General features: G+C 35.0%; 1 protein-coding gene across 1 annotated transcript in view; it reads right to left on the minus strand.

Moving 5' to 3' along the window:
- Nucleotides 1-20,576, minus strand: part of LOC112991965 (adhesion G-protein coupled receptor V1) — a 294,714-nt gene that overhangs the window by 215,752 nt on the left and 58,386 nt on the right. Inside the window, exons 22-36 of the mRNA XM_064499907.1 lie at nt 18,737-18,954; nt 17,534-18,277; nt 15,224-15,597; nt 13,194-13,370; nt 11,628-11,808; nt 11,172-11,374; nt 10,443-10,572; nt 9,281-9,361; nt 7,881-8,020; nt 6,829-7,438; nt 5,656-5,871; nt 4,219-4,434; nt 2,932-3,176; nt 2,583-2,764; nt 1,054-1,865 (exon numbers count right to left, since the gene is read on the minus strand). Coding sequence (XP_064355977.1) covers nt 1,054-1,865; nt 2,583-2,764; nt 2,932-3,176; nt 4,219-4,434; nt 5,656-5,871; nt 6,829-7,438; nt 7,881-8,020; nt 9,281-9,361; nt 10,443-10,572; nt 11,172-11,374; nt 11,628-11,808; nt 13,194-13,370; nt 15,224-15,597; nt 17,534-18,277; nt 18,737-18,954 — 4,529 coding nt within the window. The remainder of the gene's footprint in view (nt 1-1,053; nt 1,866-2,582; nt 2,765-2,931; nt 3,177-4,218; nt 4,435-5,655; nt 5,872-6,828; nt 7,439-7,880; nt 8,021-9,280; nt 9,362-10,442; nt 10,573-11,171; nt 11,375-11,627; nt 11,809-13,193; nt 13,371-15,223; nt 15,598-17,533; nt 18,278-18,736; nt 18,955-20,576) is intronic.

Genomic DNA, 20,576 nt, shown 5'->3' on the forward strand with positions numbered 1-20,576 from the left:
CTGGGCCAGGGAATGCATAAAAGTGGGCTATCATTGTGTTAGCTATTTGCCTTCTGGACTATCAAAGGACAATAATATAACTAGAGAACACTATGAATTACCTGTCCCTATATAATCCATCAAATTTTACAACACAGTCCTAATGCTCAGCACATGAGCATAACTGAGGCGAGTTTTATGATTATGAGAATACTAATTACAGAACATGTATGTATTACTTTCTAAATTGTCTCTTAAAATACTTCTAAAAGTTCTGTGCTAAACTTAGCTACTGTAATTACATGTCTGCCTCAAAATCACTGTTGGTAACCATTCTTTTGAGCTTAGGTAATTTATTAAGCTAGCTAGCACACTACAATCTTTACTACACTCCCACAAATTGCTTTCAAAATATCTGTTCAATCAACTTAGACTTTGAAAATATAAAATAAATCTGTACCATGCCCTGTTGTATTTAAACAGTCTGCCAGTGACTCATTTGTCCTGCTGGTAAATTTTTAAAATATGCTGTACTGTACCTTATGAAATTAATATTATCTTGGAATTTAAAAAGGGATGTCATTACTTCAAAAAGGTAGTTAATTGGTGAAAGAAAGCAGCAGTCATTAATAAAGCTTTGCTTATTGCAAAATTGGTACTGTGCTGGAGGCTAAGAAAAGATGACTTGCCTGCTTCTTGTTTCCGTTATCCTTGATAAAATTACCATCTTCAGCATTATTACTCCTGATTTATCTGGTGTAAATGAAATTTTTATAATGCACACTGAAATATTTCTCAAAAAGAAAAACCTTAGATACTTATGCTTTTCATTATCTTTTAGTATCACCTTGTGAGCAACTTCATTAGGGTAGACTAGGTGAGTGCTCTGCAAAATAACGCTACGTGCTAAAAAACAGCTGCATTCTGCACAACTATCTCGAGCACTAAGGGAGATTTAGCCTAAGAATAAGATGTCACTCTTGTCAAAACATCTGGAGGATTGACTGCTTGTCAGGTTCTTTTTGCTTTTCCTGATTTTTATAAGACGGAAGCAAATATAAAACCTTGCCTCACCTTCAGCAAACACCAGAATCTCACCAACACCTATAAAATCCAAGTCTGGGATAGCAGTTCCACCAATTACACGCCATTCCACTGTCACTTGTCCTAGGCTGCCTTCTGTTCTATGTATCATTAGCTGCACGTTGGCCTGAGGACGTTCTTCTACTTCAACATACAGACCTTCCTCTGTCGCATTGGGACTTACACTGTAGATCTTAAATACTCCAAAGGCATCTCCATTCATCATTATAACAACTGTGGAAGTATTTGGCTGTCCTATGGTTGGTTGATTTTTTAAGCTGGCTGAGATGTTCATTAGTTCAACTTTCAAAAGGGATATAGTGAATTTCTCATCCAGCTCTGGCAGACTGTCAGGGAGTATGGTAACTGTGAGATTTGCAAACTCTTCCCCTTCTAGCATTATGGCCCTCTGTCTTGTAACAGATTCATAATCACTACCAGCAATGGCTTGTGTGCTAAAGAGAGTGGATGCACTGGTGGCATTTTTCTTGTAGGTCCAGAATCCTGAAATATTAGTTAGAGGGCTGATCTCCGATGTCAGCCAAAAGCAGAAAGGAATCCCAGAGGCACTGGAAAACGTAAAGGCTGAACATGCTTGTTCTTTTAGGCACCGAGTTGCACAGGCATACAGTGGGTCATTTGCAGCAGACACATTCACTCTAGTCTTGGATGGTTGGTCAGGAATTCCTTGTACCGGAGACTCATAAAAGGCCAGGATATCCTGATCTTGCTCAGTGACAAGAGCTACAACATCAATGTCAGAGGTGCTGTAGAAAATCTGAAGTTCACCAAACCTTCCCCCACTAAAAGACATAATAAAGGCGAAAGTCATGTTAGGCAATGAAGTATGCCTAATATTCCGTATGCTTCCAGTTAAGAATAACTGAACAAAAACTACTGACCCTCTTTGAATTGCTGAAAAATTCCAAATAATGCATTAAAACACATTCCCTTTGAAGCCAGTACCAGAATAACTGAGTTAGCACTTTGTGTGGATAGCAAGTTTGATTTATAGCTTGAGCAGTAGTCTGTTAAGAATGAATATTTGAAATAATTTTTTTCTAGGGATTAGCTTGCTTTTCTTAGGACTTGCCAGCTCTTCTAGCTGGCAAGGAAGAAAAAAGCCAGTGCTGCCCAGCCTGGTCACCTTTCTTCCCAGGTGTCCTCATGAGATCATATTACATGTATAAGCACTCTTTTCCTTTTCTTGTTTCTTTCCACCCTACAGAGGTTGGCCCATTTTATCCTTCAGTTCAAATCATAGGAATAAGCTATTGTGTAGCTTCACATGATTTGACGATTAAACAGAGAAAATGATACTTAAAGGGATTTTATGTACATCTCTAATAAGCAGACATTTAGTCAAAAATAACAAAGATGAAATAAAAATGTTTTGAGCTGGCAGATCAAGAAATAGATGCAAAGACTTTAAAATGAGAAGATCATGAAGTTGAAATTATAGCCAAGATTAAAAAAAAAGAGATAATTATTATTGTATACAAAGCAAACACTATACAGACCTTCTCCTGACTGTTATGTTTGCAAGCAAATTTCTTTCTAGTGGCTCTTGAATTCGATACAATGAGCGATGAAAGAAAACTGTGCCATAAGGATTATCATTGGCAGGTATTATAATATTTGCCACTCCATCTAACCCAATAGCACCACCATTGGAGGCCTGAGTTAATTCTACCCGGACAACCTCAAAGAGAGAAAAAGGACAGCAAAACAATTTAACAATTTGTGGTACTTCTAACTATAATCACAAACAAAGTATAATCTGAACTTCTGGTTTGTTCCTCCCAAACATTTTCACCCATTTCTATAACAGGTCAAAACTCTAAGACTATTCAAGGAAGTTCAACTTACTTCATCGATTTCTGGAACATCATCAGCCAGGATCTCCAACAACAGCATCTGAATGGCTTCCCCAGGGGCAAAAGTAATATTACCTGAGACAACCTGCAAGTCAGCATCAGCAGGATGTCCATTAATGGTAGCAACCCACTGAACAGTAACATTACCAAGTGTCCCAGCATTGCGGATTATTGGCAGATTTATGGTTACTGATCCTAATTCAGGCTCCTCCTCAACAAATTCAGTGATCTGAAAAACTGAAGTACAGCACAGAGGGAGTTATTTCATTAAAAATAATACTGAAGATAAAAATATCAACTTGGTTCATGAAATATATAGTTTTATTTCATGTGAATGAATTTACTTGCACAGGTAAATCACTTTTAATCAGGTTAATACTGAAAGTTCTGTTTCCAGTTTCAGTATTTTCATCTACAGAGGACAGAAGAAACAGCCATGAAAATTAAAATAGAAACAAAACCCATGAGTTTATTTCAGTATACACATTGGTCATGGCTAGCCTTGAGCTGTTTCTAAGCTCCAAAAAGCCAGTTTGATAATTATTCAGGGAAAATTTTCAGCTGTTGTCATGTGCTACTTACGGAAATATTAACTCAAAACTTCCCATTTAAAATTGTTTTAAGTAAAATTCTTCCTGACATTAAACTTTCAGTTTTTAAGAATGAAGTTAACAAATTACCCAGAGATACTTTTTCTGGAAGTTACTGAATGTCATTATGAGGTCAGATATTTTATCCTCTCTCATCTTCAACTTGATGATAACAGGTAGAAAAAAACCTAACATACCTAACAGACAGAAAATATGAGAACACAATTTCCATTTCTAGTTATACTTTTTAATTTCCTCAGATCTTTAAACCTGCTTTGCTGATTATCTAGTAAAAAAAAGAAACTAAATTATTTATGGAAGACTTTGGCTTAAATTTGTATCAGATATGCAGCATTTAGAATGAACAAAAACTAAAACAAAAGGGGGGGGGGAGGAGGGAATCTGCCCATCTCCATAAGGAGACCCCAAAATCCATTTTTTTCTTAAATAGGCCAAAAATCTTGACATATCAATTGACTATTTTTTCAGTTTGGTTATATTAAAATATTACTAGACCTTTATTAAATGTTTCAATTCAGTTTATCTTATTTTGTTTTACATTGCATTCATCCAGGCTTCCTCTGTGACTTCTGTGAGTTTTTGTTCAGTTGCCCAGGAACAACCCATCCAGAAATCTGTACTAATAATGTTAATAGAAGAGAGAAAATATGCAAATAGGACTCATTTACCAAAAGATCCAAATGGGTCATCAGAAGCCTCAATAGTTATGATTGCCTTAGTCAAAGATCCAAGTAAGGCTCCTCCTGTTGTTTGATTCAGCAGCTGAACATAAAAGGACTCCTCAACTTCAGGACTGATATCATTAATTATATAAATTGGCACAGCTTTACTTGTTTCCCCTTCTAGTAAAACAACATCTGATGAGGCTACACTGTAATCCTCACCTATATTTGTAGATGAAAAAACAAAGCAATAAAAAACATAGAAAAACATTAATGCATTATGGTTCATTGTATTAAACATGTCATCAATTACATTTATTTTCTCTTTTTGCATACACATGTATTCTCCTGTATTTATATGGAGTTTTCTTTATCGTCAGACCTAGACAATATAATCTTTTTTATTTCCCTTTGCCTTATAGAGATCTTGATAGATTAAAACAAAAATCAACTTAGCCAAAACAGAGTTTATATTGTTAGAACAAGAAGCAATTACAAAAAGTCCATCATTCTCTTCTACTGAGAAAGACACACTTAGACTATAAAGATACTTATGTCTTTGATTTTTGACTGTTCTCTAGCTTTCCAAGAGGTGAAAGTGAACTGAAGCACTTTTATCCAAGCAGATTTTACTAAAAAGGAACGATTTGTCTTCAACATGGACCTCCCTTCAGGCAAATTTGTCTGTGAGAATGAATAGCTGAATAACTATTTTACACTAAATAGTGACTCTGCTTCAAAAACTAATTGGAAACATGCTCTGACATCAGTCTACCTGCACACTCATTTAGAAAAGTTAGCAATATAAAAAATAAACTCAGATATCTATTCTTAGAGCATGCACTACCTTCCTGTTCTGCGCACAGTAGAAATACAGTGGGTTGGAGTCATAATTATCTACGTGGTTCTGACCCTGTACACCTTCTGAGGTTGATCCTTCCTTCACGTAGCTTTCCTGTAGCAGGGATCAACTGGTGATTTTTTTTTTTTTTTTTTTTTTAAAGAATAGCTGAGTCCCCATTCCTCCAATTCTATCTTCCTCTTCAATGAACTCATCTAAATCATGCGTAGTATGATTAAATACATACTAAAGGACTAAAGAGTAGCTACATATACTACTATAGTGTTTTTTCTCCTTTTTTCTTTTTTTAAGAGATAGGGGAACAGCAGGGAAAACAAGTACCCCACTTGCTTGACTCATTTCTCTTGATGGACTCTTTGTTTAATAGTGATGATGTTCTAGAGCTTTTCAAAAGCTCATTCACAGTGTCTTCCATTGAACCTAGATTTCTAACTGCTAAACAGTCAGTAAAGTGTGGGAGTTTTGTTTGTTTGTTTAATAGAGTATATTCAGTATGCATTTGTTTGCTTGCACTCAAAGCATACAGAATGTTCTTTCAGCTTTAACATAGAATGTGTATTTCTGCTATTCTGATTTCTTACCAGCTGTTGCAGTTATTGGCATAGCTTTAAACTTCACAGAAACATCTGCAAAAATTCCTCCACTTCTGGTCACATTAATGATTGGTCCAACATAATTCTCAGCAACCCGCACAGCTGGAGCTGAAAGCTGAAGTGTTCCAAAAGCATCGTCATTGGCATTGATCATTACATGAGCTATTGTCTCACCCACTGATCCAAGTCGAGGAGAATTTAAAACTGAAATATAACAAAAACTGAGTTAGAGAGTGGCTGAGATCCTTGCTGTCTATGGCTATAGAGTTCATAGACACACAGGAGAGTTTAGCAGTTAGTTACTATTAGCTTTCAACAAAACTATCTTTTTAGAATTGGACACAGTATAATTGAAACTGCACCAAAATATTTTTGGTGTTTGAATTATACTATGGCAGAAAACCCTAATTTTTAGTAATTTAGTATTATTCTATTGGAGTCTATCATCACTCTCATGTAGAGCATACAAGCCCTCAATTATCTGAAAGGTGATTTATTTACTTGTTTGTCCACAGGAACAGTAAGATCACTCCAAGTTCAACAGAATTTTATTTTTACACTTGCTGTGATGAAATATAAGTAACATTTCAATCTCCCCTCAGAATTATATCTGAAGCTCCCCTTAACATCAAGATTAAATTGGTGAGGCAATTAGACAAGCCAAGAAGCACTGAAGCACAAATCAGGCTGTAATCATCCAAATGTATCTGAATGAGGAATCAGCAAGCATTGTCTACATTAAAAAAGCAGCATACAAAGAGTGCAATACCATATCACTTTGTTTTTTAAAAGTTTTTTGGCTTTCAATAAGCAATATAATCTAGCTCAGTTATTTTCTAAGATGATGTTTAACAGAAACAATGCAAGATGAACATTAGATGAACATGCGTATTAGTGCACAAAAGCAGTACAGCAATACACATAGCCAAAAAGGCTTTGGTTAAAGGGATGCAAAAGGAATAAAGAAATGCTCATCAACCCCTGACAAAATACTGTGGCAAGGGAAAAGTATGCTGACAGTACACAAGAAAGGTAACTCAGAGAACTCTCAATTATATGCAGTTTGGCACAGTAAAACTTTATTATAATTTAACTAGTTGCATTTTATCCTATTAAAGATAAATGCTAACCTACATACTTTTGAGACACTAAAATACTCACTTGGTCGATCCTGTACTTTCTCAATTAAAGCAATACTGTTTAGCTCCACAAAAACAGACTCTGACCTCTCAGGATCATCATCATCCAAAATAGGAAGAGTTATTGTGGCCTCACTTTTATTGGCTGTGAAGATCACAAAACCAGAAATAGATAAATAATCTTTTCCCTGTGTTGCTCTAGCTAGGTCAGATGGAAGAAAAGGTGACTTTTCATCATCATCAATAGTTCTGTATGTTACCACTACTGTTCCAAGGAGACCACCAAGTCTTACTATTGTCAGGGAGATATTTTTGGTTTCTTCCTCAACTTTTATTGGTCTGTTTCTCTCAGAAAACATAAAGAGCCCATACGGATCATCGTTGGCTAAAATGGTTAGTGTTGCATTAGTATGAATTCCAAGACGACCACTGGAGACATTGATGATCAAAACTGAAAACATTTTATCCAGTTCAGGAACTTCATCAGGTGAAACTTGCACTGTTATATTTGCTCTTGCTTGGCCAACATCAAATGTTACATTCCCATAATTAGATATCAGGTCTTCTGTAGGATCACAGACTATAATCCAATGCACTGTCACCTGAGATAAGGCTCCATGAGATCTCACGACCTAAGTGCAAAATAGAAAGATTTACATATTTTTGTAGAGAAAGAAAAATATAAAAGTATGAAATGGTATAAAGGAAAGCCATTGATACTGTGGGTTAAGAATAAATCCATTTGAGATGGCAAAGGTTACACTTTCTAAAGCTTTGTTCTATTTTTTGTTGTATAATCAGCACTCCTACTTTACAAAAACTAATACCTCGAACGTAAGTAAGTAGATGCAATTTGAAATCTGTAGATACAACTGAAATCGGACATTATTACATCGTTTTAGGTGTAAGTTGAAAGATACATACTAAAAAATGAATGTATTAAATTGCAAAATAGATGCATATTTTTAAAAGTTATAAACCCTATGGATTTATAATAAATATATCACAGAATCCCCAGTGAAAACACAGACAGGAGAGGACTGTACAACAATATGAGACTCAAAACTTTCTAACCTGCAGCACAATAGTGCTATCTCCGTCTTCAGGCTCAGTTCCATTTACAGAGAGTGACTCCGTACTGAATTCAAATACACCGTGAGCATCATCAGAAGCCTCAATAGTCACAATGATGTGGGATGCAATTCCCAAGCTAGCTGTGAGTGTAAGTTTCAAAGAAGATAATTTTTTTCCAGCACTTAGAAAATAACTAAAGGAATTTTACTACAAAACTACAGAGGAGACCATGACTGGACTTTCTGTGCTGTTTCACTTTTGTTTTCTTTAAATGCAGGACAACTAACCACATGAATAAGAAACTGATTTTCAGTAATGCAGTCTGGCAGCCTTTCTGATGGAACAATGTGCCAAAGAAAAAAAATAAATATGAGTATCTTAAGAGAGGAACGGAAAGAAAAGTATTAAAGACTTAATGAATGAGAATGCAGCAAAGTTCAGGGTGGTGGGGAGTTACATGATAAAACACAGTGTAAGCAGGGCAGACTGGATGAAAGCAGGTCTCTTCATAACAGAAGCTGCGATGAAAAAGAAAGAAAGAAAAAGTCCATTAAATCCTACCACCGACCTGGTTGAGATAACTTGCTACTCAGAGAGCAAGAGCCTGGCATTTAAGAAAATCATTTCTGGAAACCAGGAAGAGGGAAATACCATTCCAGAAGAAAAACAGGAAGCTCCAAAAAGTCCAAGAGTCTAATTGAATTCCTTTATGTTTACAAATAAAGTTGAAAATTTGAGTGTAATAAATCATTTGATTTTCATAATATGTGCAAAATTTTCAGGTCTGGAGGATTGAACAGGGTTTTCCTTATTTTTTTCCCCCCCTTTCTTTTTTTTTTTTTTTCTTTTTCCCTGTATCTATTTTCTCCAGATTAAATTATCTTTATTTTCTGTAAACCTTGAAAATATTTCAGGAATAAATACAAACTTAAAGACAAGAAATGAATCAAAACTTTCCTTTAAAAATTTAACAGATTCACTTCTCTTTATGAATGTTTTTGACACACAGAAAACATAAAGCATATATATCAAAGCATATAGTAGGGTAAGCTTTTAATTACCCTCAATTTAAAAATGTTTCTTTGCTTTCTGCACTCCAGAAAATTCCTCTGTTTTCAGGCAAAACTAATTTTTCAAACTGTACTTCTAGAATAACTCCACTGTGTTTTACATCAATACAGTTTTGACAGTACAGAAACAGTTATTCTCTATGTTACAGTTAACACTGACTGTCACTGAAATTCTGCCTAAATTAAAATGGAAAAGAATGTTTTGAGAAAACAATATGAAAAAGTTAATTGAATCCCCTGTAACTACAAGTAAAGTAACATTATGACAAGCTGTGTGATAATAGTAATTTATGAGAAATAAAGAAATAAAGGATAATTCAAAATGCTTACCATGTTGATGGACAGCTGGAAGGAAGAAATCCATGTTCCCATCACCACTTCCACTGTCATCATTTCTAAAGAGCTCAGCAACTTTAAGATGACAGACAGATACATATATATACACATATATACATTTATAAATACAGAGAAAGCAGAAAGTAATGTAAACATTTCTGGAGAATGGGAAAAAAGAGGCAAACATTCTAAGAAGGTATTGATTTTGGTTCTGAAATCGTACAGGATTTCTCGTAAAAGCCAGAAAAAGCATTACATATTTCACCTTTTACTTAATGTATTGTGTTGAAAACAGCAATGAAAGGTCAGAAGGAAAGACAACAAATACAACATTTTTTTTCTTCTTCCTTTCTTTCCCTCTTTGTGTTTGCTCTTTCTCATTACTATCCCAAGGTTTGTTATGGAGAAACTGGAAACATATTCAAAAAACACTGAGAAGAAAAAAAAAAAAACACACCCCAAGCTCTAATTCTAGTATTTTCCCACAATGTGGAAACATTTATCAGAAAGTTAGGAAAATCTGCAGGAGACTTAACTGCTGTTACCCTATATTTTGTGCTTTTAGTGGTGTTGGAAAAGCCAAAAAGATTATTTGTATTAAGAGGTTATCTAACTATTGGATTAGTAAAGTTAGTTGCAAGTTTTCTGTCAAAACAATTTTAAAGAGAAAAGTGGAGCTTTTCTTAACAAGACAAATATCCTACCAAAATGTCCACATTTTTTAAATCAAAAGACTCACTAAGGCCATATTACATCATAGACACATATAATCACAGCAGAGAGCTGGATTCATTCAAGGTAATATGATACAATTTCCCATAAGGCATGATACTTGCATTTCTGTACTGTTTAAAAAATAATGGTCATTAAAAAATCCATTTATGGCTGTCACCATTCCCAAAGATTTTTTTCCCCCCTCCAACTAACTTTACAATCTGCCAGTCTGGCTGTTTCTAACAACAACTGACAGATTAACTGAACAGCACTTCTTTCCCCTCCAAAATTACAAGTTTTTTGGGGAGTGGAGGTGTTGTTTGCTTGTTTTCAGAAATAACATTGAAAACAACCCTTCTTGGCACACCTAAAAAAGATAAGATTTTTGTGCATGAATGGAGGTCATGAATATATACGGAAGGAATTGATGTATGTGCCTTACCTCCTCCTTCTGGGTTCAACAGCTCCACTTTAAAATCTTTTTCCAATTCAGGGACAGAATTGTCAGTGATGTTAACAGTAATGTACTTGTATCTTTCTCCTGGTTGAAATTCCAAGGTGCCCACAATAGCCTGCAATATGAAAGCTCTTTACATTTTTGTTGAAGTCTAATCTTTTCATCCATATGAAAAAAGAAACAGAACTTAGATTTTGTTGTCTTTTTTAATACATCTACTTAAGTTTTTCAAAAATCTGTTGAATCTTTGGTAAAAAAACCCATCTATATTCACAGAACAGTGAGCATCTGCATTCATATACATTTTCCTGCCCAAATATAAGTCAGGTAAGCAAAGATACATGCAGGTTAGTGTGTTAAACATAATCTTAACCTGTACATGCACCTTAATGGTCATACAAAGTTTGGCATAATGGCAAACATCTCATTTTGCTACACCAACAATTGTCTTCAGAAAAAAACAAAACAAAACAAGACTAGAAGCTTTTCCTAGGAATCGTAACACTTTGTACACAAAAAAAAGATGTAAAAGTCACAATTATCTACCTTTTTTCAAGTGAATATTAAACATTCATTTACAACATCATCGCATAAAACAATATTTCTGTGAAAGAATTGTAACTGGGCAAAAATACTCAACCTGAAGGCTATCCCTGGAACCAATAAATCTAAATAAAGTCCAACATAACTACATCACCTTGGCAATGGCCATACCTGATAATCTTTAGGACTGAAAGCTGTAAGTGGTACTGTTCTGTATTCCACCGAAACTGTTCCCAGAAGGCCCTGTGCACGAACTACCAGTAATCTAATGTATCCAGCTTCTTCTTTAACAGTAATATGGGGCATGGCAGATGCTGGGAGAATCATTTTATCACCTGGCTGAGGAGGCAGCCCCACAGAGAACTGTAGTAAACCTGGCAGACAAGAAGTATTATTTACATGGCTACTTGCACCAAATTTAAATGATTTATAATCAAATCCATAATTTATAATATTTATATTTTATGGTAGTTCTGAAATTAAGTATCAATTACTGATATGCCCTTAGGCCTCAAGCATGCTATTTCCAGGGACATACTGTATACCCTACCCACTCCCACTAATATCTGTTGAGCTAAAACTGTACAATTATCTGAAACAACATTGTATGATTTCCATCATTGTTACCATATGGGTGGTCACTGGCTTTGATGCTGATATCAGTAGTTTCCTTTTCTGGATCTATACTTGCTCCACTGGTAGGAGTTGAACCTAGCTTTCCATCTCCAGAAACTGCAGAAACTAGTGTCACCCGGAAATACTCATTTAGCTCTGGAATGTCATCATCAATCACGTGCAGATTTAATACCTGGAATAGGACCAAGTCATGGAGAGATCAAAGCATGCAATATATATCACTGAGTTTCGTGATCCTGCCTAACTCACCGAATTCTTTGATTTGTCAGTTGGGTGTATTTGCTGCATAGTTCTTAAAGTAGCGCTGAGAGCATTTTTGCTTTTCAGCTAAATTAACCTAACTTCTAGGATAATATTTTACATTTAGAATATTTGTTTCAAAAAACAAAATGTTACCAAGCTATCAGAAATACAAGGTATATTTTCTGAAATGCTTCAAATTCCATATATATAAAAAATATACGTATGTGTGCATATAAACATGCAATTATTTATTTTCATATTTTAAAATAAGCATAGTTTAATGTGTGTTGAAAGTGAAATACCAGATAGATTTCAAAATCTTGAAGAAACTGTGAAGAGACATTATAGTAATTATTCCAATTTAGAGAGCAGGTAAATTAAGCTTGTTTCTATCACCTGACAGTTGAGATTTCAGGTCATAGTATTTACTATAAAGCTACCTCTGTACAGACTAATGACATCACCTCAGATAATTTCAGCTTTCTGTATGTTTCTGTATGTTGTGGTATGGTCAGAACAAAAGGCATAAGTAGCTAATCATGTTCAGAGGCATGAGAATGAATAGATCACAAACATCAGTTCAGCTTCAGTGAGTTTCAATCTCTGCTGACTTCAGCAGAGTAATATGTATACATGAAACAGGTTATAACATTTTCTTCTAACAGTTCATCCTAATTATTATATGAACAGCAACAGAAAACCTACACCAACTTTGTATAATATTGTGGTCCCACCACACCACTTCTTCGAATGAACATAAAACTTCTGTGCTATGTCAGCATGGGAATTGGCAGAAACTGACTAAGTAAAAAGAAATAAAACATGGGCAACAGCAGGTGATTTCAGCACTTGATTTCAGCAGTGCACCTTACTGTATCTTGATGTGGAAATGTGTTTGAGTTAAGAAAATCAGATAAAAACCCAATCACTTTCCAATTTCAAAAGTGGCCGAAGCCATTATTTCAGCCCAGGACTATCTACACTTCATAGTATACACATATATATATAAAAATCTAGGTTTTTCTTCTACATATACACACACGATATATGTATACATAAATGTCTAATATATTATGTGCATTCAAACATACATGCAGGCATGGTGACACCTGCATAAAGGTATACACATATCTATAAGCATCTAGCATATCACTAGCTAGTTGTCAAGAATGCCAAGAAGTCCTGCAAAATATAACAAGAGCCATGTTAAGTAAACACTCCCTGGCATGAGGAACAGTCAAGCACCCTCAGAAGGTATTTTCCAGCAGGTTTGCAAAGGACTAGATGAATAATTAATAGGAAGGTAGGATTTACCTCTGATCTCTGCCAAGGAAGGAATGTGATAGTGCCACTGCTGTTAGAAAAATCGGTAACAGAGTTATTAATGCCAGTGGAATCAACCTGTGAGATAATGTAATTTATATACACATAGTCTAGGGCTCCCCTTGTACGCTCCACAACACAGGATATAGTGGAACCTTCGTCAGAAGTCTGGAAGAAAGCAAGAAATTTGACAGTAACAAATATTTCAAGTAAATAGAGACAATAAATGCAAAGTATGGAATTCTCTAACATCACGTAAGTGTTCCAGTAAAAAATTGCTGTCAGCTAATTTCAGCACTTTCAGAGTGGTAGAACAATGAAACTGTCCTTGGTGATGGTGGTCAGAAATAGCCTTAGTGGAATTTGCAACAGCTTCTAGTATCTCCCTAAGGACTATTAAGACAGCAAATAATATTATGCTACAGTTTGTTTTGGCTGCATTATCTTCTCCCCCTAAACTACATCTTAGAGGCAGAATCAATACGCTTGCAATGGACACGTCAAAAGCAACTGAAACTATGCTCTGCATTAACGACAATTATTTTCATTTTCTTTAACAATAATTTAAAAAGAGACTTGGATTCCCCCTTGCCTCAATTAGAAACACTATGGAGAAAACTAGATGCATTAAAATGAAACTATTAAACTATGATAATTCAGGAGAAACTGAAAAAATTTTCTGTGCTGCAGTCATCTTCACAATTCTATGTCTTCATAGAGAACACGCCTTGTGCAGCAACAATTTCACATCTTTGGAACAAAGTAGGTATTGGTACTGACCATATATTTTAGAAAATAATGAATATAGAACTAAAATAGAAAATATTTTTTGCTGAAAAACATAATCTCCAAAAGGATTAAAGCTACCTGCATGCATTAGATATATTTCAGAGCTGCTGTATAACACAGTGTAGATACCACATTTGATTTTACCTCCCTAGTAGACAGATATACACATGAACCAATTAAACTCCTGGTAAAAGAATGCTGTGTATCTGCAACACTATTAAAAGCTCTAATACATCCCTGGTGAAACAGACGTAAGGTAAGTGCAAAACAATTAACATGCCCTATTCATTTTTAATTGCATTGCATGGTTGGTCGATGATCTGTGGCATCACAGTGTATCAGTGGCATTTGAACCTGAAGGAATCTATTATCATAGCATATGGTAGGCAGTTAAAAAGCAAACAGAACCAAATTGAAAACTAATATGACTCAGGCAAGATGGTAAAATTCAAACACAACAGAAGTACTTTGACTAGAAAGAATGTAACTAAAAGGTCATAAGAGTTCTCAAAGTGAACACTATTTTTGAATTTGTTTTCCAAAATAATCCAATTCCAATGGAAACAGGTATCTTGTTTCTCCCCATACAATTTATAAAAACATAAAATACATTTTTTCAGTCCTCCTAATAGAGCAGAAAGTTAATATACTGCATATAGAATGGCTACCACTAAAGAAAAATTTCATCTATAAAAAATACAGCTAATATCAACCAAGTTCACACCTAACATGCAACTTATCCTGTAGTTTATGACAGCAGTCTAATGTGAAAAAAAATCACGTTGTCAGTGCACTACTTTTTGCAAAATTCTTTCATACATAGCATTTCACACAGAAAACTAAAATAAAAATTTTTGTAATGATCCACTGTCCAAAAATGAGAATGAAATCATATATTTTCATTTAATAACTCAGTCTCAGATGTCAAAGTAGTAAAAAAAAAATCTTCTAGACAACTTATGCCTTAGTCTTCAGTTTGAATAATATAATTTTATATATATATATATATACACACAGAAGTAACTTAATGGAACTTTTTAAAATGATATAGTAGATGCCAGCATGACTGAAACAGTCTTAACAATAAATTATTTATTTCCAAATGTTAGGAAAATTTTGCTTAACTACAGAAAGTAACAACGTGAAATCAAAGTCTTGTCAGCTCAATCAGTCTTGCACAGAATTCACTTTGTCCGAAACTTCATCTACAGCTTTCCTTGTGACTATCTTACCTCAGGGATACATGCTCCAGTGAAACCAAACAAACCATTAGCATTATCACTTTTCTGTATTCTTAATCTTGCTGTCGTATTTTCTTGTGGAATTCGAGCTCCACCACGCACAGAAATAAGCTTGAGTATGAATAATTCTTCTCCTTCTTCCTCTTTGTCATCTCTTGCAGACACGATGAATGATTTATTGGTCTCTCCTTGCCGATACTCCAAATACCCAGAGATAGGGTGTAAGTCACTTTTTGCAGGAGTTGCATGAAGTTCATGGATCTCTGCTTGTGTCAGCTTACGTTCATAAAGCCTTACATCCTGCATTAGCCCCGTGTATCTACTGCTCCCATTGATTCCTGCTCCAACTCTCAGTATTCCTGGACCTGAGCAGGAAATTATAATTTTCCTCATGTTATTACATTTCCTCAAAGTAATAAAAGCTTGCAACAGAATAGCTATAGTTAAAATCAACAGGAATCATCTTTATCTTGGAACACAAAATCAGGCAGTGCATTGAGGCTAGTCTTTTAGTGTTACACGTAGATCATCATAGGTTGAACAATTCCATCTTAAACTGTTTAGGTTTTTCATCCCGTTACTTCTATCAGTACACTGTCACCATTCTTCATTTTTCTGAGACTTAGAAACCTCCCTCTTTCCAACACAGATTTACAGAGCACAACTGTAACTCCTCTCAGCCTTTGCTTTGCTAAACAACTCTCATTTTGTCTTTCTCTTCTAGGGTAGCTGATCCATTCTCATCACTGTTAAATTAGGCCTTCTGGACATCTGTTTCAGCTTTCATGCTTTGGGAACATGGACTTCCAGTAACATACACCAAATTCCAAAGGTTTTAACAACAGCATTAATATTTCTGCATCTTCAGTGAACTACCCAGTTCAGCAAACCCCAGGGTCACAGTTACCTTTGTCACAAACATACTGTGCTGGTAGCTCATAGTTACTCCTAGTAAACTTATACATCTTTCCTCTCTCCAGTTGTTTCCCCACTGCTTTTCAGAAACAACTCTGCTTTTCCAATGCCCTGATATGCATATGATACTGAGTAGCAGTTTTAGAGATCACCAACCACAGCAATTGGTAATAGCCCCAGGGCATAAGGGGGAGCAGTGAGAAAAACTGGGCCCCTGTGCTCATCACTGTGTTGTAGTAGGCATCATCCACATTAAATGGAGAGAGAAGCAATCCTTACTTACGTTTGCAGTATCTCCATAGAGACATATGCCATCCCCACTAATATAGAAAAGTTAAAATGACCCAGACATTTCCTTCTAGCAACAAAAGCATTACTGCATTTCACAGGTCTTTATTTTAGAAACTGAGGGGGAAGGGGGAAGTCCTTTCTCAGCTATAGTACTGCAAATCTAATAGAAATTATTATTGCAGGAACACTACCATGTTATAGAAAACAAATCTATTTCTCAGATTTCAACCAACAGAAACTTACAAGTAGAAATAAAACATTACATTATGCAATTAACGAAGTCCTCTATCATCTCTCCCTCTCTCTCCATACATACACGCATACATATTTAACATGACTGTACCCATTTTAATTCTCCTTCCTTGGTTACAAAAGAGGAGCAATCAGCTTGTTTTCCAGAATTTGGTAGTCATTAATTGCCTCTCCCTAACCAAGAAAAAATGTGAAACTGACAGCAAGAGAAAGAAAGGAAAAAGGATGAAGACCATCTCCACGGGGGAAGAAAAGAAAAAAAAAGGCAAGTGGAAGAGAGGGAAACTGCAGAAGAAAATAAATGTAAGCATATTTCAACCACATACTATTTGACTTCATAAAAAAATTGTTATGGTACTTCTCTGGTCAATGCTATGCTACTTCAGAAAGAACGACTATAATGGTTATTTCTAACCAAAATCTATAAAGTTTGGCACAACTGTGTATATCCATTTAGATAAACTTAAGTACACACACTAACATTCCTTGGAAGCCTTTAGGCATAATTTTAGTATATCATATATATACATACTTAATAAAGCTACATTTTAAAAAAGTTCTATCAGTTACAAGATACTGGCTTACTTGTAACATAATACAGTTTTATTCTCAAATTGTTACAGTTCAAGCTCTGTTACAGTTTTAACTTTTTTGAACTTCCACAGCTATACTTGGATTAAAATTTCTTTGAGGATTTTTCAAAAAGCATATGGCATTCTCTTCAATTAACTGATCAGATATAATAGTTTGTTTCAATACAATGCCTTCACCTTTCAAAAGGCTAGACTATTCTACATGTTTTAGAACTTTACACATAGAGAAAAATGATGACTTGTGGCTCACCATCAGCAATTGCTTCTCCTTTAAGGCTCTTCATCCCTCCCAGAACTGGGTTTCCATCAATGTAAAATTCGATTATACTTTCATCTAGTGTAATCAGAAGGTGAAGCCAAGCATTTTCATCCAGGTATTTCATGATCACTGTTTTAGCCACATACGTCATATTGGATCCTAATGCTGTATAATGAAGCATTACAGAAATGTGGGAATCATTTGCTTGGATTTTCACACCATAATATAAGATCCCATTATCATTATCCTTTTCAATTATATAACCATCAGTACTGGAGTTAGGAATTAACCATGCTGAAAATGTAAAGTTAGTTACTGCGTTATTTCCACTGTATGGGTATTCAGGACCAATAATCCCAAATGCATCTTCTTTTCCACTGAAATACAAAGCATCTGTTCCACTGTGATGGCGCCTCAAGTGGGGCTGTGATTGTACTGAACTTGGAAATGATCCATGCAACAAGAAATCTACCATTGATGGCAGTCCAGCTTGGAATGTACTAGATAGTATTTCCCAACCTAACCGGACAACTCCAAAGGCGCCTTGTTGTCTCCAGATGGTGAAGTTTGTAATATAGGAAAGATCATCTTCAGAAAGAACATCTTCCGCTATCTCTCTGTCCTGGCTCTCTGGATCTATAACAAAGACTCCAAAAGGGTCGTCGTTGAATGGGATCATCACAGTTACAGTAAGGCTGGTTTCAGATAAGTGACCGCCAGGACCAGGAGACCCACCTACATAATGAAAATTAGAGTAAAAGTTAATGGCTTGTTTTAAACAACACAATGCGAGAAAAGTTACTAAGTACTTCAAATTGCTTAACAAATTATGTTTCTAAGGAGGCTCAAAATCTTCTCTTCAGATCTTCTGAACTCTAGTAGTAGGCATGCGCAGCATTTAATATCTTTATTCTCCCTTCCTCTAAAGGAAGACCTGCACTTTCAAAATCACGAAGAGGCATCCTTTACAGCAGTCAGATCGGCTAAATGTATTTAAGAATAGTAATCTGGGAACTGACTAATTGTTTTCATATATCTGAATTAAGATTAAAAGAAAAATAAAACCTAAAAAAGTATAGGATATCAAGACATAATTCAAGAAAAGGCTGTTTCCAGGGTTGATTTCTTTTTCTTGATTAAACATAATTCTTTTCTACCAGATATGAAGGGAAAGGGTTATACGGAAGACATTACCTGAAGCATTCACCAACTTCAGAATATAAAATTCATTGAATTCAGGAATTCTATCCAAAATAGCACGAAGTGTTATTGGCTTTGATCCTTCACCATCGGTGAAGCACACAGTCCCATAAGTTTCGTAGAACTCTTCTCCTGGCTTCAGTGCAGAGTCATTTTCAAACAGCTGCCACCTCAAAGAAACATTGCCAAAGTGTCCCCTGTGCCTCACAACCCTGTTCAGTGATTTAGAAAGAGTGAACTTCATGGCAGATACACTTCAGCATTCAATAGGAAGGGAAGACATGAAGTCACTAATCTTCCTTACAGTGAAAATTTATATATACTGTTCTAAATAAATAAGAACAATAAATACTACCAGTCTGCTTTGAAGGCCTACAGTTTCACAGTACAATTCTATTCCCTTGTATAGTACACGGACCTTAAAAAGGAGTAATTTAGGAAGGACTATGCAAAGTAGTACTGTTAAGCTATGCATCAGTTTGCCTTGCGCTTCTATTACAGAAATAATAAATATGAATGTTCAGTAGTTTGTCAGGTTAACATTAATTTTTAATGTACTCAACTACCATCACAGACATGGAAGGCAGCCGTCTACATTTAAGCACAAATATTTCTCCCTTTGTCATCAATCCTCCTTAAACTTTTTCTTATATCAGTATTAAATTAGGGTTATGTTCTACGTCTTGCAGAATCTATGGTTATTCCGGATTAAGAATGAAGTCAACTAAAACAAGATTTTCTTTTTTGTTTAGCTGTCTAGTAACAGTTTCATGAACTTCCAAAAAGCATTACAAATAAAAAGTGAAGCATCTACTTGTAGCACCTTTATTAACGAAGTGTACTTTACATATAAGAAGTTTGCTTTTGTCAGTTTACACGGTGAAATGAAATGCCATGCAAAGAGATTTAGTCTGGTAAAAGAATTAGTACAGTTAAATTAGTGTAGGTGTTTCTTCTTTGACATTAACCAGGGCAGTCTAACCCAAATGTATTGTACTGTTGCAGTAACTTGAATTACTTGCTATAAAATTCTGTGCTGCCATAGGTATTTTCGTATTTTCAGTGATTAGGTTATATGGCACTGTGACTTTTTTTTTTTTTTTTTTTTTTTTTTTAATACTACACAGTAGTTAAGTAGTGGCAGTGTGGCAGAGACAGCTTCCTAGCAAACACATTTCATCAACAAGGATTGAGCAAAGTCCTCAAATGTTGGTGACCTTGGTATCCCTGTGCTTCCATAATGCATCTGCATATAAATATATTTACTTCAAATCATCATTCTTCACACTGTAAAATCTAAAACATCTATCCTGTTAATAAAATGATAAAGGAGGGGAAAAAAACAAAAACAGCATAGCAAAAACAAATCTGTAATATTTAAAACACAAACACTACAGTGAACTTAATATCCTCTTTTCTCAAAGATTTTCATTTTTCAGATATGTAACATAAAGCCCTTTCACACTCAGGGCCATAAGAAGAGTATTTTCAGTTTAGGAGAGTGTCACACCTAGACTTTGAGTATAGACTTCAATCTGCAATGAGCAGATAAAAACAGAGGAACAGAAATTACATAGTAATATAGGCTATTTTTAAGGAAAGTTTTCAAAGTAAAGTGCAAAAATCCATTTTTTGAGTAGTTTTTTATTTCTCCATTAGTCTACTTACATTTTAACATGAGTTTCTGCATACATTTTAATTTGCACAGTCTACTTGATAATATAACATTTGATGTCTTCAACATCTTTAAAATCATTTAATCCAAAATTTAGAAGTCTTTTTTTTTTATAATGCATTTCTATGAATGTAAACTTGTATAGGATTAGATCAAAGT

This window comes from Dromaius novaehollandiae, chromosome W (genome assembly GCF_036370855.1).
Source record: "Dromaius novaehollandiae isolate bDroNov1 chromosome W, bDroNov1.hap1, whole genome shotgun sequence".
NCBI lineage: Eukaryota > Metazoa > Chordata > Aves > Casuariiformes > Dromaiidae > Dromaius > Dromaius novaehollandiae.